This window comes from Leucoraja erinacea, chromosome 1 (assembly GCF_028641065.1).
Source record: "Leucoraja erinacea ecotype New England chromosome 1, Leri_hhj_1, whole genome shotgun sequence".
NCBI classification, from domain to species: domain Eukaryota; kingdom Metazoa; phylum Chordata; class Chondrichthyes; order Rajiformes; family Rajidae; genus Leucoraja; species Leucoraja erinaceus.
The window spans coordinates 17,198,845-17,226,721 of NC_073377.1; the positions used below are offsets into that span (position 1 = coordinate 17,198,845).

Here is a 27,877-nt window from a genome sequence, read left to right on the forward strand (position 1 = left end):
TTCCTGGAGTCCAGTACCAACCTGATTTTCCCAGCCTACCTGCATGTTGAAATCTCCCATAACCACCGTAGCATTACTTTTGTTACATGCCAATTTTAACTACTGATGCAACTTGCACCCAATCTCCAGGTTACTGTTTGGGGGCCGGTAGATAACTCCATTAGGGTCTTTTTACCCATACAATTTCTCACTTCTATCCACAATGACTCTACATTTTCTGATTGTATGTCACCCCTCGCAAGGGACTGAATTTCATTTCTTACCAACAGAGCCACCCCACCCCCTCTGCCCACCTGTCTACCTTTTCGATAGAACGTATACCACTGAATATTCAGTTCCCAGCTCTGATCCTCTTGCAGTCATGTCTCTGTAATCCCACAACATCATATTTACCAATTTCTAACTGAGCTCATCCACTTTATTTCTTGTACTTCGTGCATTCATATATGACACTTTTAATTCGGTATTCACCTCCCCTCTCACACCGGTTCCTATTTCACCTGACCTTACTCTCTTACCCCTTCTTGAACTTTAATTCGGGTGTCCCATTAATCCGGATGTCTTTCGTAACTTTTCCTGTATTCTCTTCCCCTTTAACTCCATCCTTATACTCCCAATTTTCCAACCCCTCCCTGATGTTGATGTTGGAGAGGATCCGGAGGATGATCACTGGAGCGATTGGGTTATCGTACAATGAACGTTTGACTGCTCTGGGCCTTCACACTGGAGTTTAGAAGGATGAAGGGAGCCCTTATTGAGACTTGCCAAATAGTGAAAGGCCTGGATAGAATGGATATGGAGAGGATATTTCCACTTGTGGGAGAATCTAGAACTAGAGGGCAGAGCATCAGAATAAAAGGACGCACCTTTAGAAGGGAGATGGGGAGAAATTTCTTCAGTCTTGGGTAAATCTGTGGAATTATTTGAGACAGAATTTAGGGAATTACGTATAGTGCAATATCTCGTCCTTATTTGATATAAGATCATAAGCGATAGGAGCAGAATTAGGCCATTCCACCTATCAAGTCTACTCCGCCATTCAACCATGGCTGATCTATCTCTCCCTCCTAACCCCATTATCTTGCCTTCTCCCCATAACCTCTGACACCCGTACGGTCCACTACGGTCGTGACGTCCATGAACTTGTAAATTGAGTTGGATTTGTGCTTTGCTGCACAATAATAGTGTGTAAGGAGTAAATAAAGTGGCTGACAATGCATCCTTGCGGTGCAACAGTGTTACAATCTTACTTCATTGTGGCCCTTGTACTTTTCTTTCATCTGCACTTTCTCAGCGGCTGTAATACTGTGCTCTGCTGTTTGTTTCCTTTCAGTTTGCACGACCTGTTTTACTTGTGCATGACTTGAATGTACTCTGGAATGGTATGATTTGAGTCATTGGCACGCAAAGCTATTCACCATATTTGGTAAACATGACAATAATAAACTAACACCAATTTAAAAAAAAACAGCAGGTATTTGGGAATGCTAACTACTTCAGTTTGGCAACATGGTTTAGGCAATTAAGACTAACCTTATTGGCATTTTCCACACCCCAGAAGTAAATTTAAAAAAAACCTCCAAGAATAGTTGTTTTAGTTTCAATTTAATCTCGTAAAACCTGAGGGTTACTGTGGCATACAAATCAAATGTATCAGGGATATAACCGTAATTCTAAAATGACATCCTTCACAGCATTAAGGGACTGTCCCACTTGGGCGACCTAATTGGCGAGTTTAGAAGAGTTTAGGAGAGTTTGGAAAAAAATGTCATGTTGAAGACCTCCTTCGACTATGTAGAAGACCAGCTTCGACTAGCTACGACTAACTTCAGGAAAATTGGACACCGAATAGTGGAGAGTGAAGACGACCTCCTTCAACCTCCCTTCAACTATGATGGAGACTATCTACGACTACCTTCGACTACCCTCGATGTCCTACGACTAACATGCTGACCTACGACTAAACCTACGAGTAAAAAAGGATCGTTTTTTTATCCATCGCAACCTTTTTTTTACTCGCGGGCATTTTCTACATGTTGAAAAATACGTAGCGACCTAGCTGAGTCCTCGAGTACACGGGGACTACTCTCGAGCATGAAAGAGAGTTACAAAGACCTCCTCGGACCTCGTGTCGACCGTGCTGCGATTATGAGTCGAGGGCAAACTGGCCAGAACTCGCGGATTAGGTCGCCCAAGTGGGACAGCCCCTTTAGATGTACTGTAATACAGTCATTATTTTAAAATAATAAATAGGAAATATTTTTGTTATATATGTGAACTAGGATGTGGACATCTGATATCTGCAGATTAATTATTCAGGTGCAGAAACCAGTTAAACGAACGGATTGAACAATAAAAGTTTAGTCTCCAAGGAACTCTTCCATGTTCTGAGAACATTTGTGAAGAAACTAATATAAAAGGAATTGGAATCTGGCTTTTTAGTGACATCAAAGCAAGTATTAAGTTAGTGGGTTTATGCCTCGTGGGCTTACTCCAATTATGACAAATGTTTGAAAAAAATGGAGTAAACAACGCCACATAACTTGACATTGTTGGAAGCTAAACGAAAGGCAGCAATACATTTATGTTACTGGACACAGTTTGGAGGCCAAGTCTAATGTACTGCAGATATAAATTGAAATGCTATTGTGGCAACCAGAAATTTTTAATGCTAATTAAATAATCTTGAATAAAATGTAAGCATTTGTGATGGTGATAATTAAACAAAAATCCATCTAGTTATGAATGTCCTTTTAAGGAAGGGAATTTGTTGCTTTTATCTGATCTGGCCTATGTGTCACTAGACTCGGAACAGTGTAGTTTGCTCTGAAATAAACGTCCAAAATAGCTTTGCAAGTCATTCTGTCGTTCCAACCAACAACAAAACAGTAATAAAATTATACAGAGAGCTGCCATTGGCCAAGGCACTCAATTCTAACATGACATAAAGGCACCATTTGCTCCAGTCAACCCTACAACTGCTTCAGCTGGTGAATCAGTATTTTAGTTTAGTTTAGAGATACAGCCCGAGAATAGGCCCTTCAGCCCACCGAGTCCAAGCCAACCAGTGTCCCCGTACATTAGCATGATCCTACACACGAGGGACAATTTGCAATCTTTACCAAAGCCACTTAACCCACTGTAGACATACACCAGACATAGTATGTGATTCAAGTTCATCTTTAATCAGCACTGAGACTTTAACAGCATGAAGGATGGTTGGTTGTCAGTACATCCTAGCTGCTCGAACTGAACCGTGCTGGAAGCAAGTGTTAGTATAAGTGTTACAGTGGGGTGGAGTTAGTGATGCTGGCTTGTGTGTGATTGGTTGACATGCATCATAAATCTACATCCTTCCCCCTAAAGACTAAGTGTAGAAGGGCACCCATGCCATGGAGTTAAACGTACTCGCCATGTCTGTCTGGTGGTCTACTAACACGGCCTACTAGCGCGTGCGGACCAAACCCTCCCCTCCCTCTCCTGAAAGATGAGGCGGAGAGCCTGGAAGTGAGAATGGCGCGGGAGAGGCTTGTGGTGACATGCAGGAGATGAGGCCCCGTGGTTAGTCACGACCGCGGGACGTGGAGGGGTGTGAGGCATGCGGGGACGGGTGGGAAGCGTGGCAAAAGGCGGCTGGAACTGGAGCGGCGGAGCATAGCAGAATGTTCTGGATCGTCGAATGGCATCTGGACCCGCAAGGTAGGAGGGAGGCCTTGACAGCGTCTGGTTCATTTCGGTGTGCAATGTTCATGTAGTGTCATCAATCTACACCCACTAACCTTCATCAGGGCTGCCAACATAGGGTGAGAGTGAGAAATTGCGAGGGAGTGCAGCGACCAAGCCCGGGGGAGCGTGGTGACTGTGGGGGGGGGGTGTTGGAGGGGGGGGGGTCCCCCCTCCCACTGTAGGGAGCTTTTGCATTTTTCAGCTTGAAAGAATTGGGAATGGATATTGCAGCTGAGTCGGATGTAATTTAAATTTTAAAACAAAACGTATTATACGATCGGATAGAACTTTAATTATCCCAGGAGGGAAATTGATCTGCCAACTGTCAAAACACAAGATACATGAAACATGAAGTGACAAGTGGAAAGGATTGAGGATGTGAAAAGATTGGGGGGTGGGCGTGGGGGTGGGGGGGTGATGTCAGTCTGCCTCATGACATAAGGGGAAGAAGTTGTACAGTTGATAGCCACAGGGAAAAAAAGGATCTCCTGTGGCATTCTGTACTGCAGCTTCGTGGAACCAGTCTGTTGCTAAAGGTACTCCTCAGATTGAACAGTGTGTCATGGAGGGGGTGAGCTGTATTGTCCAAGATGCTCCGCAGTTTGAGGAGCATCCTTCCCTCCGAGACCACCTCCCATGAATCTAACTCCGCCCCCAGGACGGAGCCAGCCTTCCTGATAATCTTGTTGGCGCCCGCAGCCTTCGCCCTGCTGCCCCAGCACACGACAGCGAAGAAGATGGCACTGGCTGCCACCGATTGGTAGAACATCTGCAGCATCTTACTGCAGATGTTGAAGGAACGGAGACGTCTCAAAAAGTGCAGGTGGCTCTGTCCCTTCTTGTACAGGGCCTCAATGTTCCTGGACCAGTCCAGTGTACTGTAATTGTAATTGTAATTGTAATTGTAAATCTTTATTGTCATTTCCTGAGTATTCGCATACTCAGAGGAAACAAAAAAACGTTTCTCAACCAGTGTCCGTACGGTTTTCGTTACAAAATAAATAGCAATTAAAATTAAAAATACAGTCATGAACAATTTAACCCTCTAATAACATTCAATAACATTCAACAGCCGTTCCGACCGGCAGCGGCACAACAGTGGCTCTGCTGCAGTGTGGGGGGTTTGTGCGCGATACTTGGCAGGGGGGAAAGTTCATTTAACAGTCTTATAGCCTGTGGGAAGAAGCTGATCCAGGTACACTCCAAGGTATTTGTACTCCTTGGTAAACTGCATAGCCACACTATTGAAGGAGACGGGGGTGTTCCTCTCCTCCTAAAGTCCACCACTAACTCCTTACGCTGGGAACTAAAAAAAGGCAGTGAAGAGGCTTTGAATTAGTAATAGGTAATGGGATCATGTAGGAGGTGATTGGAAAGTCAGAGTGGCTTGTGGGATGCAAGGTGAGGTCCAGGGGAACTCTTTCAATGTTGTTTCTGAGGGGAGGGGAAATGAGAGAATGACTGTGAGATGCAGAGAAGATGCGGGTGAGGAATCCATCTATGATAGCAGGGGGAAACATGTTTATTAAAGAAAGAGGGCATTTCTGATACCCGAGAATGGAAAACTACATCTTGGGAGCAGTTGCAGAAGAGATATTGTGAATAGGGGATAGCACCTTTGTCCCAATACCTCTGTTAGTTATTAGTCATCCTTTGCTGGTTTATAATATTTTCCCAGTCTCTGCCCTACCACAAATCTTCAGAATTTTATCTTTCACTGCCATAATTTTATGACTTACATAGATCATCACAGATGGATCTTTCACGCAATAAAATGCATTTCTGTTGGGAATTACGATATGTTTCCTTAAATTCCTGCCTCTGTTACTGTTTTACTTCTTAATTTATTTTCTTGGTATACTTTAGCCACTCGATCTTCATGTGTTTGTAATTGACTTTGAGTTTAAGTTTCTAGTTTTGAACCTAATTTTCCTTCCCTCAAGCTGGTTATGGAATATTTTCATGTTATAATCACTTATCCCTGATGCTTGTTCCAACCACCCTTCTCTGCCAATGGATATATGCCCATCCTGTTCATACTGTCGAGGCTTCTTAATTTTATGTATCGCAATAAAATTTTCCCTCAATATCTTTTGCTCGAAAGAAATTCAACCTCCCATCTAGCGTTTTTCTCCTTGCAACTATAATTTTCTGGCCCTGAAGGCACTGTCATAAACCTCCTCCACTGTCTGGCTGGTGCTAACTGGAAGATACTATTCTGAGGTTTGGATGGCAAAGTATTGTCTAATCGGAATCAGAAGCATTGTTTTGCACCTAATCAATCTCTATTAGGCCTGGCCATGTTCAATGCCCGGTGCTGAAATTAAAGCCTGGAATGTATAACGTTCCCACTTTGGTTTGTAGAAGAAATCGGGAAGAAGGTACACTTACCTGAAAACTGCAACGCCCAGGTTCAGGAACAGTTTCTTCCCTACAGCCATCAGGCTATTAAACACAACAATAAATAAGCTCTGAACTACAACAGACTATTATTATTATTATTATTGCACTATATTTGTTTATTTATTGAGTATGCATGCATGTGTATATATACACACTGAACTTTTTATTCCCGTTATGTTTACATATTCTGTTGTGCTGCAGCAAGCAAGAATTTCATTGTCCAATCTGAGACATATGACAATAAAACACTCTTGACTCTCTTGAGAAAACCACTTGAAGGAAATTACTAAAAAAAAATTAGGATTTAACAAGAAAGGAAAAAATATCAAGGAGCCATGCATAAGAGAGACCCCACTAAACATTATATTGGAGATTTAAATGAAGTTGTATTCCAAATGATGACACAAAAAAAATACCTTCAGCCACTCAAACCTTTTTCAACATAGAATCCCCTGATCCTTTAAGAATAACGTGATTAAGGAGATAAGGCTCTAAAGCAAATGCTTTAAAGCCATATCTCTTAAGACCCAGGCCTGACTAAAAACTATAGATTTCAGTTTGGATATTGATTAACATAGCCTTCACAGCATTTTCTGATCACTATATCAGCGTAGATTATGTATGATTAGGTCCATGAAGTGAATCTTGAATCCAAGATTTCCTGGCTGTGAGTTGATCATTATTGCATGCAGCTTAGAAGCTGAAGGTGTAATTTTATCATGGGTACCAGAGTCTCTTGTTTGTACTAATTATTATTTGTGGATGCTTTTCTCTTTTCCTAGATCTGTAACCAGGAGACATCTTACGATATTCTGGGGACAGATATCTGGGCAGTTAACTCCTTTGAAAATATCAGGTATGTACTTTTTTTTTGTAAGGATACTTTGAAGTGGTTGTTTCTGACTACTTTCCCCTACTTGTTGTTACTTCAACCACTCCAAACTTTGTGTGGCCCGGTGGCAGGAATAGATGTTTGTGTGTGGACCGCTATTTAGTTGAGGGATAGACACTTATATTGCAGGGATATATACAATAGAACTTTTGGATCGGCATGCACACTACAGATTAAAGGCTGATGAGCAAGAGGCATATCAGTGAAAAAAATAATAAATAGGTATTAAAAATATTTTAAAAGAATATTGCGCATTATGTTGCACCCCAAATTATATTGTGCTTCCCCAGAGAACACTGCGGAAGCACAATATAATTCGGGGTGCAAGATAATGCGCAATATTCTTTTAAAATATTTTTAATACCTATTTATTATTTTTGTTTACTGATATGTGTATATGTGAATCAATGGCTGTTGTGTTTGTTCTTTTTAAACCGAAGGAGATGCAATGGAATTTTGTTGCACAGTATCTACGTTATCTATTCTATTCTATTCTATATTAATATTTATGGCAGTGGAAATGTACTTTCTTTATGTAATGTTCTGGGAAGCCCACTGCAATGATAAATGCAGCAAGAGAAACTAAATGTGCAAAACTGTTCATGCACCTCCCTAAACTGAATAAATGTTTTAACTTTTAAAGACATTTCCAGAGCATTCGATTTTCAATTGACATGAAAGTTGCTGTGAATTCTTGCATTCTAATTGAAATAAAGGATTCAATACTTGGGAGTATTGTTATCCTCAGGGAACTTATTGCTTTCTGGGTTAGCCAGTTCTTAAAATAAATTCAGCTCACAGAAATAGAATCCCCTGATCCTTTAAGAACAAGTGATGCTGGAGATAAATTACATTTATTATCATGCTGTCAAAATGTATCGGTTATTTAAAAAATACTGTTCTGTTACCTGTATTATAAAACCAATTAATTGGAAGAGTAGGGAAAAGAAGTAAGTCTAACAAATGTCCGTCTGTATCCATTGGCTTCCCTCTTGAGGAAATGTGTTTGTGACTCTGGCTTTTTAAGCCTCTTGGGATATCTTCTTTTCATCCTCCCCTTCTCTCTTTTCCATTGCCAATACATTCTGAGCTGTTAGATGTATGTGTAATTTTGAAGTGAGCTGCAGCTTTTATTCATCCTTGTTCTTCTGCTGTTTGGTTCTATTTATTGTCAATGCCAAACATTTCAAGGTAGCAAGAAGGCTTGGCCAGCTAATTAGGTGGCAGTGGATGAGATTGGGAACAGGTTTCATCGTGACCTTGGGGTCTTCGGGGAACGGTTCATTTCCTCTTCCATTTCATCTTTTCAAGAATCTCTTACCTTAAATATTTCATTCAATAAATTCGGTGGTAGAACTAGTAATCGCAGAAAAAGTTACACAATTGTATATCAAAGAAAAATAGCCAACCTTGCTCAGAGCAGGTGTGCAGAGGTTAGGAATGCCAACTGTCCATATTCTCCGGGACATCCCGTATATTTGGCCAAAATTGGTTTATCCCATACGGGACCGCCCTTGTCCCGTATTTGACTGCTACTACTCAGGTTGAGGGGACTATCGGGTCAGAGCGCCGCATCCGGCCCCGTCTCACCCGTCGCGATGGAGTGCAGCCCGTGGCCCCGTCTGTTGGCAGCCCGGACCAAAACTCGGCTGGCCTGCCGGCTGGGCTTTGTGTGCCGTCCAGCACCCGGGCCAGCTCATCATTCACCCAGCCACGGCTGAGTCGGTCAACGAATTGCTGTCAGGAATTTGTCCCATATTTTGACCTTTAGTCCCTTATTTGTGAGTGAGAAAGTTGGCAACCCTAGCAGAGGCCCAACCTTCAGAGCATGTCACCTGTCCTTTCAGTCTGCTGAAGGGACTAAATGAGCAGATAAAAACACTAAAGTAAATGGCATATATATAGGAACATAAAAATGTAGAAAACAGATGCAAGAGAGGTCCATAATGGCTATTAAGAGACTTTTAGGCATATGGATTTGTAGTGAATGGAGAGATAAGGATTTTGTGCAGGTGGGTAAGAGCTGGTCTTGGTGTTATGTTTGGCACAGACATTGTGGGCCGGAGCCTCTATTCCTGCACTATACTGTCCTATATTCAAAAGTGTCTCGTGCTTGCTCTGCTATCCAGCAAGATCATAGTCGATTACCTCATCCACATCCACCTTGTAACCTCTTCACCCTTAATTCCTTTAATGCCCAAAGATTTATCGGTTTCAGCCTTGTGACTCTGTGACTGAAGACCCACAGGCCTCCTAGATGGAGAATTCCAAATACTCATAACCCTGTAATTTTAAATAATTTCTCATCGCCTCAATCGTACTAGCATCTCTCATCCCACGGTTTTGTGCTCAGGACTCATCTGCAAGAGGAAACAATACCTTCTTCTAAAATTCAATAGACACAAGTTCATCCTGCTTGATTTCTTCTCATAGGCCAACTCCGTCATTTCTGGAATCAATCTGGTAAATTCTCTGTTCTCATTGCCCAGGAATATCTTCAGTATAGGCACTAAAACTGCACATTTCCCGTTGCATACTCAGAGCCCTGTACATTTGCTGCATAAACTTCTTGCAGAATCAGCCCTTCAAGGTACTCACTTGTTTTAGGGATCAAGCAAGTTTTAACTGCTGGAAATTATTTTTGTACTGCTGTAATAATGGCATCTTACCATCTGCTTTCCTAATTTGTTACCATTCATAAATAGTAAATTTTTGTGTTCATAAACACTCACTTCTAGGTCCCTCCAGTCGCCAATGTTTCCCGCCTTTTTACCACATTGTTTTTCTATCCTTCCTACCATTTAAAATAATCTTATAATTATAAAACTTGTTGTATTCTTCTGACATTCACTTTCCTGCCTAGCTTTGTTTCACCAGACAAGGGTGGATGTTGCATTATCTTATTTAAGTCATTAACGTAGATTGTAGCTAATTCATAGCACAGCAGTATTCCTTGTTGTCCACCCTGCCAGAAGCTTTATCAATAATCACATATGTTTGTTCTGCCAGTTGATCATTTCTCTTTCCATGCTAGTAGCTCCAACTCAATACATAATTTCATGCGCAGTTTAGTTTAGAGCATGGAGACAGGACCTTTGGCCCACCAACTCCACGCTGACCAACAAATACCCACACACTCGTTTTTTTCTTACATACTAGGGACAATTTACCGAGGCTAATTAACCTACAAACCTGTACGTCTTTGGAGTATGGGAGGAAACCCAAGCGGTCACAGGGAGAATGTGCAAACATCACTCGTAGTCAAGATCAAACCCAGGTCCCTGGCGCTGTAAGGCAGCAACTCTACCGCTGTGCCACTGAACCAACTTTTGCAGCCACAACAAATACTATTATGCATTCATTGCCCCTTTTCTATTTTGCATGCTCTATCGCCAAAAACCTCAACATACTGTCAAATTTAATTTCACTTTTAATAAACCTTGTTTGATCATGTCATGATCTCCTTTAAGTGCTCCCTTCCTATATATTTTCAATGAATCCTTGCATTTTCCTGGCAACTGAATCAACCTAACTGGTCTATCTCCTTTCTTGAGTAGTAACGTTATATTTGCAACCTTCTAGCTTTCTTTCTATTGGCAGTGTTTCAGAAACTAACATGTTTTGGAAGACTACCACTGGAGCATCTGCTTCTTCAGTCTCTTTAGAGGGGTGAGAGATTGCAACTTTCACGTTGTCCGCCCTGTTTTGACGAATGCAATCAACCTGGTGTGCACAATCAAATAAGATCAAATAGAACAAGTTGTCCAACAACTTTAGGCTGTGCACGCCATACGCAAGAAGAAGACGCCTCTTTAGAAACTTAGGCCATTTTCTCCAGCATTTCTTTTCATTAATATTCATGGCTTTATGTTCTTACGCTCATTTGTTCCTTGATTGTCCGCAATTTTGGTATGTACATCTACAACAAAGAGGGAAGCAAAAATATTTGTCTAATATCTTGGTCATTTGCTTATTCCTAAGTATAATGTTCTGTATCTACCTCTCCCTCTATGTGATGCACGTTCACTTTGGAGGGGCTATCTGGTACTAACACATTCCTCTGAAAAGCAGAGTGATTGATGGAATTTCTCATGTCTCGGCCAGTTCCTTTGGATCTAGAGACCAACTTAAGGACAGCCTAACTGGCATGTTTCCCAGTAGGTTATAATGTTTGCGGGTTTTCTCTTGCAGTGGAGCAACATGGGATCTGCAACCCGAGAAATTAGATTTCACCACCTCGTTTCATCGAAAGCATTTACAAAACGCTTCAAAGTATCTCCCTCACATTGAGCGAGAAGGGTAAGTATCACTTCTCCGAATGTGAAAAGGGGGATTCTTGACATTTACTCCGGTTGGAGAACCTTCAGCTTGCTTCTTGAAAAGCCTCAAGAGGCCCAAGTTATTGTCCATAGCTGCAAGAGCAGTCATGCAGACTGTACTGGACCACTCTCTTTGTTCTTAGGGATTCCCAATGGCCCAGCATAGGTCGGACGTTCTGCCACTTTGTAAGTTGCATCCTGTGTTTATTCACTCTTGAATGAGTGTAGCTAACAAGATCAATGTTTATTACCCATTACAGACAATCCTGACATGGTGAGAGTGAAAGTTGTTCACTAACAGCTGATAGGGTTAACATAGAAACATAGAAAATAGGTGCAGGAGGAGGCCATTCGGCCCTTTGAGCCAGCACCACCATTCATTGTGATCATGGCTGATCGTCCCCTATCAATAACCCGTGCCTGCCTTCTCCCCATATCCCTTGACTCCACCAGTCCCTAGTGTTCTAACTCTCACTTAAATCCATCGAGTGATTTGGCCTCCACTGCCCTCTATGGCAAGGAATTCAATAAATTCACAACTCTCTGGATGAAAAAGTTTTTTCTCACCTCTGCCTTAAATGACCTCCCCTTTATTCTAAGACTGTGGCTCCTGGTTCTGGACTCGCCCAACATTGGGAACATTTTTCCTGCATCTAGCTTGTCCAGTCCTTTTATAATTTTATATGTTTCTATAAGATCCCCCCTCATCCTTCTAAACTCCAGTGAAAACAAGCCTAGTCTTTTCAATCTTTCCTCATGTGACATCCCATCCCAGGGATCAATCACGTGAGCCTACACTGCACTGCTTCAATCACAAGGATGTCCTTCCTCAAAGGTGCAGATATGGTCTCACCAGAGCCCTATACAATTGATGCTGGGGTATTGCAAAATACACCTTTGTTGGCTTGGTTGCAGAAATATTCTTTTTTTGATCTCTGTGCTCCTATCTTTGGGAGGTGGAATCGAACTGAACACGGGCACAGTTTGTATTTGCTTTTGTCATAGAGCATAGGTTTAGGATAAGAGGTAAGAGGATGAGAAGGGATCTGAGGAAGAATGTTTTTCGCCCAGCGGGTGGTTTGAATCTGAATGCGCTGCTTGGGTGATAGACACAGGTAGGCCCAAAGATCTTTGGTAGGCCCACAACATTTAAGAAGAACTTTGAAATTCCATCGCATAAAAGGCTAGGGCCCAAATAATGGTGATTAATGGGATTAACATCGTTGGTTACGATGGATGCCATGGACATGGTGTGTTTCCATATTGTAAAAGGTTTGGTGTTGGGTCAATTCTCCACTTTTGATATTTATTACTGCACATGTAGTACATTCTAAATGCAGAATCGACCATCTCTCTACTTCCTCCCTCTGCTGTAATATGCCATTATCATTTTCTTCAGCAGCGCCCTCTGGGTAAGATCAGGAATTAAGTTCTCAGTTATGGACCCACACCATTCTAGCAGTTGCATTTTTACTATCAAGCAAACTATCAAAAAAAAAGTCTTGCTGGAGGAACTCAGTGGGTCGGGCAGCATCTGACGATGAAAATAAACGTCCGACCATTCCATGCAATATCGTGTCTGAAGGCTAGGAGATAGCCAATATAAAGAGGTGAGGGGGAAGGGTGCAGCAAAAGCAATCCATTGATAGTTGGATCTGGAAGAGGAGATGTGGCCATGTAGACTAGCCATGATCATTTTAAATGGAAGGTTAGACTAGAAGAGGCAGGTAGCCTCCAACTCCTCCTATTTGACACCAAAATTGGTAGTATAATGAACAGTAGAGAAGGATACCTAAGTTTCCAACAGGATCTAAATCAGTTGGGAAGGTGTGCCAAGGAATGGGAAATGGAATTGAACTCTGAAAAGTGTGAGGTGTTTCACTTTGCTATATAAAGCCAGGGCATGACTTGGCCGGTAGATTATAGAGCCCTGGAGAGTGCTGCAGAACAGAGTGATCTAGGAGTGCAAGTACATAGTTCTCTGGACATGGCGTTCCAGTGGACAGGATGGTGAAGAAGGCATTTGGCACGCTGCCCTTTTGGGAAAGTATTAAATACAGAGGTTGGGGTGTTATAATACAGCAGTACAAATAATTGGTGAGAATGCACTTGAAATACTGCATGCTGTTCTGGTCACACAGCTGTGGAACGTTTGTCATTACATTGGAAAGGGTGCAGAAGTGATTTACCAGGATGCTACCTGGACATGTAGGCTTGGGTTATAGGGAGGTTGGATAGGCTCGTACTTTTTTTTGGAGCGTAGGAGGCTGAGGGTGACTGTGTTGAAATTTACACATCGTTTGTGAAGGGCTTGGATAAAGTGAATGCCTGCAGTCCTTTTTCTCAAGATGGAGAAATCTAAAATAGACGGCATACGCTTTAGGTGAGAGGAGGAAATTGATGATCTGACCCCTTAAAATTATAACTTTTAAAAGACATTTGGGCATATACGTGGATAGAAGGTGTTTAAAAAGATGTGGGTGAAATGCCAGTAAATGGGAATGGCCCAGATTACTTACTTGGTTGATGCGGAATATTGGCCGAAAGGTCTGCTTCTGTGCTACATGACTCTATTTTCTTGTGTTCTTTCATTGTATTTTGCATCACGTTCCCTAACCCAGTCTGTGTGCTGTCATATTGTTGTTCCTCTCACATTTTTAGCTCCCAGTTATCTTGTACCTCCAATTGCTCCTTCTGTTATCCTCTCCCTATTTAAGTCGAATTGTAGCCTCATTTCTTCACTTCTTCCACATCTGCTCTCCACTCCATTTAATCCCTCAAAAGACGTCAGAGCTTACCACACCCCTGGCATCTTATGGCAACCCTGTAAATATTGACTTCCACCTGCCTACGTACCGAAGAAAACAAAGTAAATTTGTGACATTTGGTCCCACCTTGTATAATGGTCCTAACTTGTCAGTCAATAGTCCCAACTTGTGTAGGAAGGAACTGCAAATGCTGGTTTACATTGAAGATAGATACAAACCGCTGGTGTAACTCAGCGGGATGGGCAGCATCTCTGGAGAGAAGGAATGGGTGACATTTTGTGTCGAGCTCTCAGTCTAAAGAATGGTCTCGACCCGAAACAGCATTTTGTGTATATAATTTTCCTAACTTGTCAGTCACTACTGCATAAGGGAGGCTTGTGGTCCAGTCTGGTCTAATTTTACTGTGAAAGTAGCCACGTTCTGTCACAATCCAATCCCATTTAATGAATAACTTAATTTCTGTAGCCCATTAATACAGCATCTATTGGTTGGTAAAACTGATGGTGCGTGCTGACCATCCAGGCATATTTCCCTTTATTAATGGAAATCTCTTGTCTTGACCCACTCTGTTTCTCCATGGCACCACTTCTTCACCTCGTACACTTGCGCTGCTCTGTGTCTTAGGTTGTTGTAAATGCTGCATTTGATTGATCCAAGAGAAAAATAGAGAGAACCAAGAGAGAAAAAAAACCTGTGGATTGATCATTAGAAAAGGGCAGCATGGTGGCACAGTGGTAGAGTTGCTGCTTTACAGCGCCAGAGACCCAGGTTCGATCCTGACCACATGTGCTGTCTGTACGGAGTTTTTACTTTCTCCACGTGACCGCATGGGTTTTCTCTGGGTGCTCTGAATTCCTCCCTCATTCCAAAAACATACAGGTTTCTAGGTCAATTGGCTTCCCTAAAATTGTCCCAAGTGTGTAGCATAGTTCTGGTGTACGGGGATCACTGGTCGGTGTGGACTCGGCTCGGCGGTCCATGCTGTATCTCTAAACTAAGCAAATCTATTCTCTTTGGTACATTCTGGCTTTACACCATTTTACTGTACTCGCCAACCCCAATACAACCATCTTCACACCATAAGCAGATGGTTATATTGATATAATTTGGCCCCATACACTACATTGGAAAATCCTTTGGTTCCTAAACAAGTGCAATCTATTCTTTTGTTATCTGGAGGGTTGCCATGTGGTTGCCATGTGAACACGTTGAGCCTGCTTGGAGGGAGAAAGTGCAGTTGCTAAAGAAACATCTTGCAGCAAGTCACCTCTTCCGTTGGTATCCTGGGAGACTATCTTCCAATTTTGAAATCAGTTTCAAATTTGCTGTGCTGGTTCTGCAGAGAGTGGGCAGCCATGCTGGAGTTGAACAGGGAATGTATTTTTCCACTTCATTGGGTGTCAATAAGTGACCTAACAGACTGCACTCAAGGAACTGAATAAATTCAACAGTGGTTGGGGAAATTAAATTGCAGAAATTGAAGGGATGAAAAGTGAAATTGAAATAGAGAGTGGTATTTTTTCTAAACTGATTAATCCGCTTTCTTCAGAATTGTTGTTGTTGTTCGTTTTTGGGGCTATTAATCACCAGAGGAATACCGAGTTGTACTTGTCAATGCTCTCTATCTTCTTCCTGAAATAATTGCTTTGTGCGGTGAGTATTTCCTAATGCTGCCACTCATGTTTTATTTGTGCAGAATGGTGAAAGGGAAGTTTGAAGAGGACAGGAACATTACTTTGAATGATCTGGACAAAGTGCTTCCTGTGAGGACGGTAGGTTCTGCATCACAGACTAGAAAATCTTTTTGCATTCACCACTTTTGCTGTTAATTCAGAACCAGTTAAAATTGTGTTTTTTTTTAAATGACATTTTAATGCACATTTTGTTGCCTTTGGTATTCCAAAACACCGTACAGCCAACTAAGGAATTTAAATGTGTGGTCACTATTGGAATGTGAATTTAAATGTGTGGTCACTATTGTATAAGAAATGTAACTTCAGATTTTCATGTAGTCATCGCCCACAACCAACAAACCTGATAACAACCAGTGGATGGGGTGTGGAACAAGATTCTAGAAGATAGATAGATAGATAGAAGACCTTTATTGTCATTCAGACCTTACAGTTTCAATTGGAAACGATTTGGGCGTAATCATTCCTTGGATCCACAATTCCAGGAGTTGGATGCTCATTACACTGCAATACTTACAGAAATGTCAAACAGTGGGGGGATTGGCACTGAATTTTCTAATGGCCGTTATGTATGTGGCCTGTTTTGCCATCTGTCCTGTTTAGTGTACAACTCATTTGTAAGTCTATGCGAGTCCATAGCTCTCTGAAAGTGGCAACACGAGTGGTAGCACCCGTCAATGGGGCTGGTAAAGAACACTTATGGCATGGTCTTCATTGACTATAAAAATGTAGGGAAGTCATGTTGCAGCTGTATGAATCTTGCGTTTGGCCACATTTGGAGTATTGAGTGCAATTCCAATGGCCACGTTACAGGAATGATATGGAGCCTTTGGTGAGGGTGCAGAAGAGTTTCATCAGGATTTTGCATAAAACATGAGATGCGTCGATAGGGTAGATAGTAAGTCTTTCTCCCATGGTGAAAATGTCCAAAATTAGATGGTACAGCTTTGAGGTGAGAGGAGTAAAGTTTAAGAGATTTACATGACAAGTTTTTTACACCAAAAATATTAAATGCCTGGATGCGCTGCCAGGGGTGGTGGGAGCATATACGATAGAGGCATTTGAACAGGCACATGAAAAAGCAAGGAATAGAGAGGTATGGACCATATACAGGTAGGTGGTATTAGTTTAATTTGGCATCATGATCAGCACAGACATAGTGAACCGAAGAGTCTGTTCCCGTACTGTACTGTTCTTTGTTCTATGTTCTATATTTGTAGTTCTGCACAAAATGAACTGAATCTTAATATAATGAAGAAAATTAGATAAAAAATGGCATTACTGAACATTCCTGAGGAGGAGTTAATTCAGGCAGATTGGCCTTTCAATGGGATCAGAATCAAATTGGAACAAGGAGTCTGTTGCAGACTTCTTGCTCAAATAGTGGACTCTATTGTTAGAAATCTGTTCAAGTCCATAATGTGCGCTAAGGCTATTTGGCACATTGAGAAATGCAATCCATCAGGGTCAGTCAGCACAATGACAAAAGGCAGGCTGTGCATGACTTGCCTTAAGAATTTCCTTGGAGAAACACCAGAGATGATAGATGAGGAAAATGCAGTGGGTTTGCATGTTTTTTTTTTTCAATAACGGTTCAGTGTGGTTTCATAAGACACACATGACTATGTGAATAAAATATACGAAGAGGAATATTTTTATATTTAAAAAAATGTGTTGAACAGTTTTTAAGGATGGGGACCAGTGGGGTGGGGGGGGGAGGGGGGGAGTGGGGGGTGGGGGCAGAGGTGCTTACAATGATGAGACAAATCAGTGGGAGATTTAAATACAATCTATTCTTTAAAACTTGTGAATGAAACAAAAATATTATAACTAACTAGACCAAAGGGGACCCATTGGTTCCCGTTGCGGGGGTGGGGGGGGGGGGGGGGGCGGCCTGCAGCGTCACACACACACACTAACCACCCCCCACACACATACCCACCCCCTTGATATTATATTAATATTATTCATTGGCTCCTTTTACCCCCATCCCCGCCCTATCCACTGACGCATAGCCGCTAACTCGCGGGCGCGTCTAGAGAGGGAGATAGCGAGCGAGCAGTGACAGAGGGGCAGAGAGAGAGAGAGAGGGGGCAGAGAAAAGAGAGAGGGGGGGAGGGAGGGGGGGGGTGGAGGGAGCGGGGGAGAGAAGAGGAGGTGGAGAGAGGAGAAGGGGGGAAGGGGAGATAGGGGAAGGTGGCGGGGGTGAGATGAGGGAAGGTGGGGGGGGGGGGGGGGGGGGGGGGGGGGGGGGGGGCAGGGGGCGAGGGAGGAGGGTAGAGGGGGAATGGGGAGAGAGAGAGGGGGGAGAGGGGAGGGGGAAGGGGGCGAGGAGGAGGGAGGGGGGAGAGGAGGCGTCGGCAGCCCAATCAAATTACTGCGTGTTCAGCGGCTTCAATCCAGAGCCCTGGGGGGGAGGGCGGCTGGGCTGCAGGAGGGGTGCGGCGGGGCGGACAGCTGGCCGAGTGCGAGTTGACTGCGAGTTGGGGGGGGGATTAAAGTGCCCGGCAGGCTACGTTTCGAAAACTGCGCAGCTGGCCGCGAGGAACAGAGCCATTGTGATGTCATCTGCTCGTAAGCTTTCAAAAGGATCTCAGATTTGTGAAAACATTTAATAAAAAACTCGGGAAAATAATGAATCAAATTTTCAGATGAGGCGATTTTTGAGATCATGAGGTAAATCTCTATCGGAATATGTAAAAATGTCACCATTAGCACGTCGTGTTGTCCAGGAGATGTGAATCAAAGGCACACGCCCACACACACACCCCCCCCCCCCCCCCAAGATCATAGTTCCCAGCATCACACGGGAGGGCTGGTCCCCCAACGCAATATTCCACCTCTCCAATATTGCTGGTCAGTGGGGGAGGGGGGACTTTCTGGAGTGCTAGTATGGGTGTTGTGGGCTCAAGGGATTGGTTTCCAGAGGGCTAGTATGGACATTGTGGGCCGAATGGATTCTTGGGCTGGCAGCTAAGTCACTCAAGCCTGTTGTGCTGGCAGCTCACTCACTCACGGCTGGTGGGCTGGCAGTTGACACGGCTATTCCTTGAAATTCCATTTCAAGCAGGGTGCAAGGCAGGCACGTGCTGTCAGGGGAGGCAAGGTAGGCAGTGCTGACCCTGACTAAAATTATAAAATAGTAATTATTTAATATATATATATAAAATATATATATCATATATATAAAATATATATAAAACTTGTATCTTAGGGTCAAGATCTTGGGGAGGCATAATTCTCCCGTGAGTTTCATCCACAGTACATTTAAAACACGGAAGTATGTGCTTCTCACATGCCGTCAACGCTGCTTCAAGCCATCAGTGGGAACGGTCTGTAAAGGCAGCTGAAATTCTGCCTTTACACCGTGGACTGCCTTCATGTGCTGCGCTGCGTACTGCGCGTGCGCACCAGCCGACTGCGCATGCACAAGTTTCTTGGCGGGTTTATTTAAAGATGGATAGTGATTACCTGAAGAGTTTCCCGAAGCAAACTTACGAGGAAAAGACTAAAATAATTCAAAATGGCAGACCAATGCCGGAACTTAAAGAACTTCAACAGAGCAAAGGAACAAAAATAATTAGAACATTTAAAACAGCTTGGTACAACAGGAAACAAAGAGAGAAGAATGGATTTTGTGTACAAATAAAGCCAACTGACAGCCGCGGGGAGAGAATAATCTGTGCATGCGCGGTTTTCAAGATTTTTAAAAGGCACTGCCTACTCTGACTAATTACTCACGGCACGTGCCTGGTTCAAGGCCACCAGATTCAAATGCAGTTTCTTATCACTTCAAGCAGGGTGCAAGGCCACCAAATTCAAGTGCAGTTTCATACCATTTCAAGCAGTGTGCTAGGCCACTAAAGACAGTGAGTCGTGACCTCTCCCTCCTTCATCTTGCAGAGACTGAGCCACGGCTACACTTCTGGATTTTATAGTCCCTCCCACCAGAAGGGGCGTGGCCATCATGGCGTGGTTGTCAGGAAAGAGAATCCCAACATTTTTTAAACACTAATAACTCTGTTGTATTTCATCGATGGGAAAAATCCTCGACACCTGATGAGCGGAGGGGAACTCTGAGTAAGATGGCCAAAAATCACAGCCGTACATGGTAGCGTTTTTTCTAAAATCAATATAAAGCGCAAACAGGAAGTGGTCAAGATTAGATTTTTAATTATATAGAAGGCAAAACAATTTTAATTAGGCAAGGTAACTTTAATTAGGCAATGCAACTTTAATTAGGCAAGGCAACTTTAATTAGTCAACACAGCTTTAGCATTTCCAAACCAAAGGCAACACAACTTTAGCATTTCCAAACCAAAGGCAACACAGCTTTAGCATTTCCAAATCAAAGGCAACACAGCTTTAGCATTTCCAGACTATATTTTCAAACCACATTAAGGGCACTGACAGGTCAGTAAAACCATTCACAGTTTAGTAGACATATGTTCAGTGTTATTCACAGCTCAGACTAAGAGACATGACCCTCTCGCTCCCCCATTTTGCAAAGACTGACTGAGGCACTCAACACTTCCGGGTTTTATAGTCCCTCTGGAAGGGACGTGGCCTTCAGGAGAGCGAATCCCAACATTTTTTAAACACTAATAACTCTTTTATTTTTCACCAATGGGAAAAATCCTCTTGTCCTCCGCAGTGGAGGGGGACTCTGAGTAAGATGACCAAAAATCACAGCCGTAAGTGGCAGCATTTTTTCTAAAATCAATATACAGAACAACAGGAAGTGGTCAAGATCAGACTTTTAGTAATATAGATAAGATGTATAGAAACATAGAAAATTGGTGTAGGAGTAGGCTATTTGGCCCTTTGAGCCAGTACCACCATTCAATATGATCATCCAGAATCAGTACCCTGTTCCTGCTTTCTCTCCATATTCCTTGTTTCCGTTAGCCCTCAGAACTATATCTAACGCTCTCTTGAATCCAATGAATTGGGCCTCCACAGCCTTCTGTGGCAGAGAATTCCACAGATTCACAACTCTGATGTGAAAATGGTTTTCCTCATCTCAGTCCTAAATGACATACCCCTTATTCCTAAACTGTAACTCCTGGTTCTGGACTCCTCCAACATGGGGAATAATTTTCCTGCATCTAGCCTGTCCAATCCCTTAAGAATTCTATATGTTTCTATAAGATCCCCTCTCATCCTAAATTCCAATGTTTATAAGCCCAGTCAATCCATTCTTTCATCATATGTCAGTCCCACCATCCCGGGAATTAACCTAGTGAACCCATGCTGCACTCCCTCATTAGCAAGAATGTCCTTCCTTAAATTAGGAGAACAAAACAACAACACTGTGGTCTCACCAGGGTCCTGTACAACTGCAGGAGGACCTCCTTGCTCCTAAACACAAATCCTCTCGCAATGAAGGCCAACATGCCATTAACTTTCTTCACTGCTTGCTGTACCTGCATGCTTACTTTCAGTGACTAATGTACAAAGACACCTAGGTCTCGTTGCACCTCCACTTTTCCTAATGTGACACCATTCGGATAATAATCATCCTCCTTGTTCTTGCCACCAAAGTGGATAACCTCGCATTTATTCACATTATTTCTGCATCTGCCATGCATCTGCCCACTCACCCAACCTATCCAAGTCACCCCTTAGCCTCATAGCATCCTCCTCGCAGCTCACACTGCCACTCAGCTTTGTGTCACCTGCAAACTTTGAGATGTTACATTTAATTCCTTTGTATAAATCATTTATATATACTGTAAATAACTGGTGTCCCAGCACTGAGCATTGCCTGCCATTCTGAAAAGGACCTGTTCATTCCTACTCTTTGCTTCCTGTCTGCCAACCAGTTCTCTATCCATGGCAATATCCTACCCCCAATACCATGTGCTCTAATTTTACAAGGCTTTTTGAAAGTCCAGATACACCACATCCGCTGGCTTTCCCTTATCCATTCTACTTGTTACATCCTAAAATAAATTCTAGAAGATTAGTCTGGCACGATTTCCTGTTAATAAATCCATGCTGACTTTGACCGATCCTGTCACTGCTTTCCAAATGCGCTGTTATTACATCTATAATAATGGACTCAGCATTTTCCCCACTACCGTTATCAGGCTAACTGGCATATAATTCCCTGTTTCTCTCTTCCTCCTTTCTTAAAAAGTGGGGTTACTTTAGCTATCCTCCAGTCCACAGGAACTGATCCAGGGTCTATAGAACATTGGCAAATGATCTGCATCCACAATTTGTAGGGCCACCTCCTTGAGTACCCTGGGATGCAGACAAATCAGGCCCTGGGGATTTATCTCCCTTCAGTCCCAACAGTTTACCCAACACCATTTCATGACTAGTTGCAGTTCTTTCCTACCATTTCATGACTAATGTGAAATTCCTTCAGTTCCTCCATCACACTAGATCCTCAGTTCCCTAGTATTTCTGGGAGATTGTGTCTTCCTTAGTGAAGACAGAACCAAAGTACTTGTTTAACTCATCTGCCATTTCTTGTTTCTGACTGTAAGGGACCTTCATTTGTCTTCACTAACCTTAGTGCTGTTGGCTATACAGTAGCCTCAATGCCTCAATGGCCAACTTCTATACTCATAACCCTGACTGATGAAGGCTAGTATACCAACAACCTTCTTACTGTGTAAGAAGGAACTGCAGATGCTGGTTTAAACCGAAGGTAGACACAAAAAGCTGGAGTAACTCAGCGGGCCAGGCAGCATCTCTGGAGAGAAGGAATGGGTGATGTTTTGGGACGAGACCCTTCTTCTGACTGGTTAGGGATAAGGGAAACAAGAGATATGGATTGGAATAATGTAGGCAGTCATTAGTGTAGGAAATTGGATCGGGAATTAAAATGCAAGCAAGTGGAAGCTTGGGGGTCACCTCCACAGACTGAACAATTCATTTCGTTGTCTCAAATTGAGACAATGACAATAAATTTGAATACAATACGAATACAATACAACAAAGATGCTCCGCAAAACGGTCACCTAAACTGTGTATGGTTTCTCCAGAATGAAGGGGATCAAGGGGGTCAAATGAGATGGAGGAACTGAGTGAAATCCAGGTTAGCCGGGAGGTGGTGTTAGGTAAATTGAATGGATTAAAGGCCGATAAATCCCCAGGACCAGATAGGCTGCATCCCAGAGTACTTAAGGAAGTAGCCCCAGAAACAGTGGATGCATTAGTGATAATTTTTCAAAACTCTTTAGATTCAGTAGTTCCTGAGGATTGGAGGGTAGCTAATGTAACCCCACTTTTTAAAAATGGAGGGAGAGAGAAAACGGGGAATTTCAGACCAGTTAGTCTAACATCGGTCGTGGGGAAATTGCTAGAATCAGTTATTAAAGATGGGATAGCAGCACATTTGGAAAGTGGTGAAATCATTTGACAAAGTCAGGATGGATTTATGAAAGGTAAATCATGTATGACGAATCTTATAGAAATTTTCGAGGATGTAACTAGTAGAGTGGATCAGGGAGAACCAGTAGATGTGTTATATCTGTACTTTCAGAAGGCTTTCAACAAGGTCCCATATAAGAGATTAGTATACAAACGTAAAGCACACGGCATTGGGGGTTCAATATTGAGGTGGATAGAGAACTGGCTGGCAGACGGGAAGCAAAGAGTAGGAGTAAACGGGTCCTTTTCACAATGGCAGGCAGTGACTAGTGGGGTACCGCAAGGCTCAGTGCTGGGACCCCAGGTATTTACAATATATATTAATGATTTGGACGAGGGAATTGAATGCAACATCTCCAAGTTTGCGGATGACACGAAGCTGGGGGGCAGTGTTAGCTGTGAGGAGGATGCTAGGAGGCTGCAAGGTGACTTGGATAGGCTGGGTGAGTGGGCAAATGCATGGCAGGTGCAGTATAATGTGGATAAATGTGAGATCCATTTTGGTGGCAAAAACAGGAAAGTATCGAATGGTGGCCGATTAGAAAAAGGGGAGATGCAACGAGACCTGGGTGTCATGGTACACCAGTCACTGAAAGTAGGCATGCAGGTGCTGCAGGCAGTGAAGAAAGTGAATGGTATGTTAGCATTCATAGCAAAAGGATTTGAGTATAGGAGCAGGGAGGTTCTACTGCAGTTGTACATGGTCTTGGTGAGACCACACCTGGAGTATTGCGTACAATTTTGGTTTCCTAATCTAAGGAAAGACATTCTTGCCATAGAGGGAGTACAGAGAAAGTTCACCAGATTGATTCCTGGGATGTCAGGACCTTCATACGAAGAAAGACTGGATAGACTCGGCTTGTACTCGCTAGAATTTAGAAGATTGAGGGGGGATCTTATAGAAACTTACAAAATTCTTAAGGTGTTGAACAGGTTAAATGCAGGAAGATTGTTCCCGATGTTGAGGAAGTCCAGAACAAGGGGTCACAGTTTAAGGATAAGGGGGAAATCTTTTAGGACCGAGATGAGGAAAACATTTTTCACACAGAGAGTGGCGACTCTCTGAAATTCTCTGCCACAGAAGGTAGTTGAGGCCAGTTCATTGGCTATATTTAAGAGGTAGTTAGATGTGACCCTTGTGGCTAAAGGGATCAGGGGGTATGGAGAGAAGGCAGGTACAGGATACTTAGTTGGATGATCAGCCATGATCATATTGAGTGGCAGTGCAGGCTCGAAGGGCCGAATGGCCTACTCCTGCACCTATTCTCTCTGTTTCTATCATACTGTGCACAGAAAGTAATTAATCAGAATTTCACACGGAAAGATTATTTGAGTTCCTAGATGAAGGAAAAAGGTAAAAGCAAATTTAGTTGCATTACCTGTGGTGTAATGAAAAAGAGAACAGCTGGTGGAGGTGGAATAGCAAAGAGTTATAAAGGAAATGCTGATATTGGATAGGAATGGGAAGAAGAATTTGATGGTGAAGTCTCATTGAAGGTGTTGTTGGAAATTGCAGAACATTGAATATAGAAGCCAGTGGATTGGAAAGTGAGAATTGGAGAACTCTGGTCTTGTTCCAATTGGGAGGAAAAAGCGGAAGAACAGGGGTGCAGGAAGTGATTTTATTGAATGCTCTGTCAACATTATGAAGCCCTGGTGAGGAAAAAAATGAAGACCTGAATAATATCTATGTGGAAAGTTCTGTTATAGGAGCAGAATTAATATACAAATGAGGCCATTGGGCAAGCGGGCTGAAGAAGGGTCTCGACCCGAAACGTTGCCTATTTCTTCTCTCGATAGATGCTGCCTCACCCGCTGAGTTTCTCCAGCATTTTTTGTCTACCCTAAGTATATTCAGTTCAGTCAGTAAGGTTCAGTCACTAAATACATTCAAAAAATATGTCAAGAGGTATTATGAAAATCAAGTTAATATAGACATAAATACTGAAGGTAGCACTGAATTAAAAGGTAACCACGACCTTAGTGATTTGCTAAACAGACATAAAAAAGCTGTGGTCTATTCCGGCTTCTATTTCCAATGTTCTTTAAAACCAAGTATTTTCTGTACTATTTGCATTTGTGCTGTTTCACATGGCTCATTTTGCAAAGCCTGGGAATAGTACCAGCTCCAAACTTATAGAACTCTTATAGAAACTAACAAAATTCTTAAGGGGTTGGACAGGCTAGATGCAGGAAGATTGTTCCCGACGTTGGGGAAGTCCAGAACAAGGGGTCACAGTTTAAGGATAAGGGGGAAATCATTTAGGACTGAGATGAGAAAAATATTTTTTACGCAGAGAGTGGTGAATCTCTGGAATTCTCTGCCACAGAAGGTAGTTGAGGCCAGTTCAGAGGGAGTGTGGCCCTTGTGGCTAAAGGGATCAGGGGGTATGGAGAGAAGGCAGGTACAGGATACTGAGTTGGATGATCAGCCATGATCATATTGAATGGCGGTGCAGGCTCGAAGGGCCGAATGGCCTACTCCTGCACCTATTTTCTATGTTTCTATACATTGAAGCGGATCAAAACCCATGGGTTGAGTCTGGTCTGCAGGATTAAAAACCTCATCTTACTCATCTTCTCCGTGTACACATCATCTTCACCCATTTCCCCCACAGAGATTACTCCCCACTCGCCACCACAACATCCATGGTTCCCAACCCATGTTAATTCCAATCCCCTTCCCTAACTTGCCATCCAATCTCCTCATGAACAGCCATCAATTCCGTCATTGATCACCATCGCATTTCACCAGTCTTAATCTTCACTTCGTTCTCTGGTCTGGAATATCTCTTGTGCATCCTCAACTGTCCCCACTGAAATCGTGACTCAATCTCTGACCCATTGCCTCATGAATCTTTCTTCACCCCTTGCGATCTTCTCATTGTGTTTCCCCTGCAATTTGCACTGTGTGTCATTTTAGATGATCATGGAGGAAATTTTATTGCAACTAAACACACTGAACAAGAGACTTCAGATACTGGGATCTGGAGCACAAAACTAACCGCTGGAGGAACCTCAGCAGATTCAGCAGCATTTGTGAGGGGAAAAGAAATTGTTGCATTTTGGATCGGAATGCTGCGTCAGGACTGACAATGGAGAAGGAGGATAGCCAGTATAAAGAGGAGAGGGGGTCAAGGAAAGAGCCTTCACGTTGCGGCCCTGTTTCTACCAATCTTTCCACCGCCACACACAAGTAGCACAAGAAGCGACAAGACAGACACCATTGTGTGCGGATGCCGAGAAGTGTGCTCAGCTCTGGCTGAATGAACAACTTCTAAGCTTGTGTGTGGATTCGAGAAGAAGAAGAGGAGAGGAGGGGTAAGGCAGGGGCCAACAAGCGATAGGTGGATCGCGGAGTGGTGAGAGATGACAGGCAGATGAAAATAGTTGGGGGAAGTGGAGTTCGGAGACAGAGGGACAGAGGCAGACAAAGGAAAAATAGGGCAGATGGAGCCAAGTAGGGGGAGGAATGGGTGAAGACGGAGACTGTTATTGGAGGTTGAGAAGTGGGGTCACATATGCTGCAAGTCCTGGAATCTGATAAGTAAGACAACATCTTACAACTAACAAGTAACAGTATATCTTACACGCAATGGGAACCATCAAAGGAAAGATGATGGGCAGATGGAACCAGATGGGGAGAGGATCCAGTGGGCATGGGTAGTAAGTGGATGGGAGCAGGTGGAGGTAAGGATGAAAATGGTTGATGGAGGTCTGGAGGGAGAGTAAAGAGGGCCAAAAAATGGGAGGTAGACAAATATGCTGGACAAACTCAGCGGGTGAGGCAGCATCAATGGAGCGAAGGAAATAGGCAACGTTTCGGGTCGAAACCCTTCTTCAGACTGATGTGGGCGGGGGTGGGGGGAAGGAAGAAAGGAAGAGGAGGAGCCAGTGGGCTGAGGGAGAGCTGGGAAGGGGAGGTGAAAGTAAGGACTACCTGAAATTGGAGAAGTCAATGTTCATACCACTGGGGTGTAAACTACCGAAGCGAAATATGAGGTGCTCCTCCTCCAATTTACGGTGGTCCTCACTCTGGCCATGGAGGAGGCCCAGGACAGAAAGGTCGGATTCGGAATGGGAAGGGGAGTTGAAGTGCTGAGCCACCCGGAGATCAGGTTGGTTATTGCGGACCGAACGGAATTATTGCGGAACCAGCGAAGCGATCGCCAAACCTACACTTGGTCTCACCGATGTAGAGCAGCTGACATCTAGAGTAGCGGATGCAATAGATGAGGTTGGAGGAGGTACAGGTGAACCTCTGCCGCACCTGGAAAGACTGCTTGGGTCCTTGAATAGAGTCAAGGGGGGAAGTAAAGCGACAAGTGTAGCATTCCTTGCGGTTGCAAGTGAAAGTGCCCGGAGAGGGGGTGGTTTGGGTGGGATGGGACGAATTGACCAGGGAGTTACGGAGCGGTCTCTGCGGAAAGCAGACAGGGGAGGAGATGGAAGATGTGACAAGTGGTGGGATCATGTTGGAGGTGGCGAAAAAGTCGGAGGATTATTTGTTGCATGTGATGGCTAGTAGGGTGGAAGGTGAGGACAAGGGGGACTGTGCCCTTGTTACGAGTGGGGGGGATGGGGAGTGATAGCAGAGTCACGGGGTATAGAAGAGACCCTGGTGAGAGCCTCATCTATGGTAGAAGAGGGGAACCCTCATTCCCTGAAGAATGAGGACATCTCCGATGCTCT

The 27,877-nt window shown here is 43.4% G+C and overlaps 1 protein-coding gene across 1 annotated transcript in view; it reads left to right on the forward strand.

Moving 5' to 3' along the window:
* Window positions 1-27,877, forward strand: part of ctif (CBP80/20-dependent translation initiation factor) — a 162,641-nt gene that overhangs the window by 57,579 nt on the left and 77,185 nt on the right. The window contains exons 4-6 of the mRNA XM_055648013.1: window positions 6,912-6,985; window positions 11,213-11,320; window positions 15,805-15,880. Coding sequence (XP_055503988.1) covers window positions 6,912-6,985; window positions 11,213-11,320; window positions 15,805-15,880 — 258 coding nt within the window. The remainder of the gene's footprint in view (window positions 1-6,911; window positions 6,986-11,212; window positions 11,321-15,804; window positions 15,881-27,877) is intronic.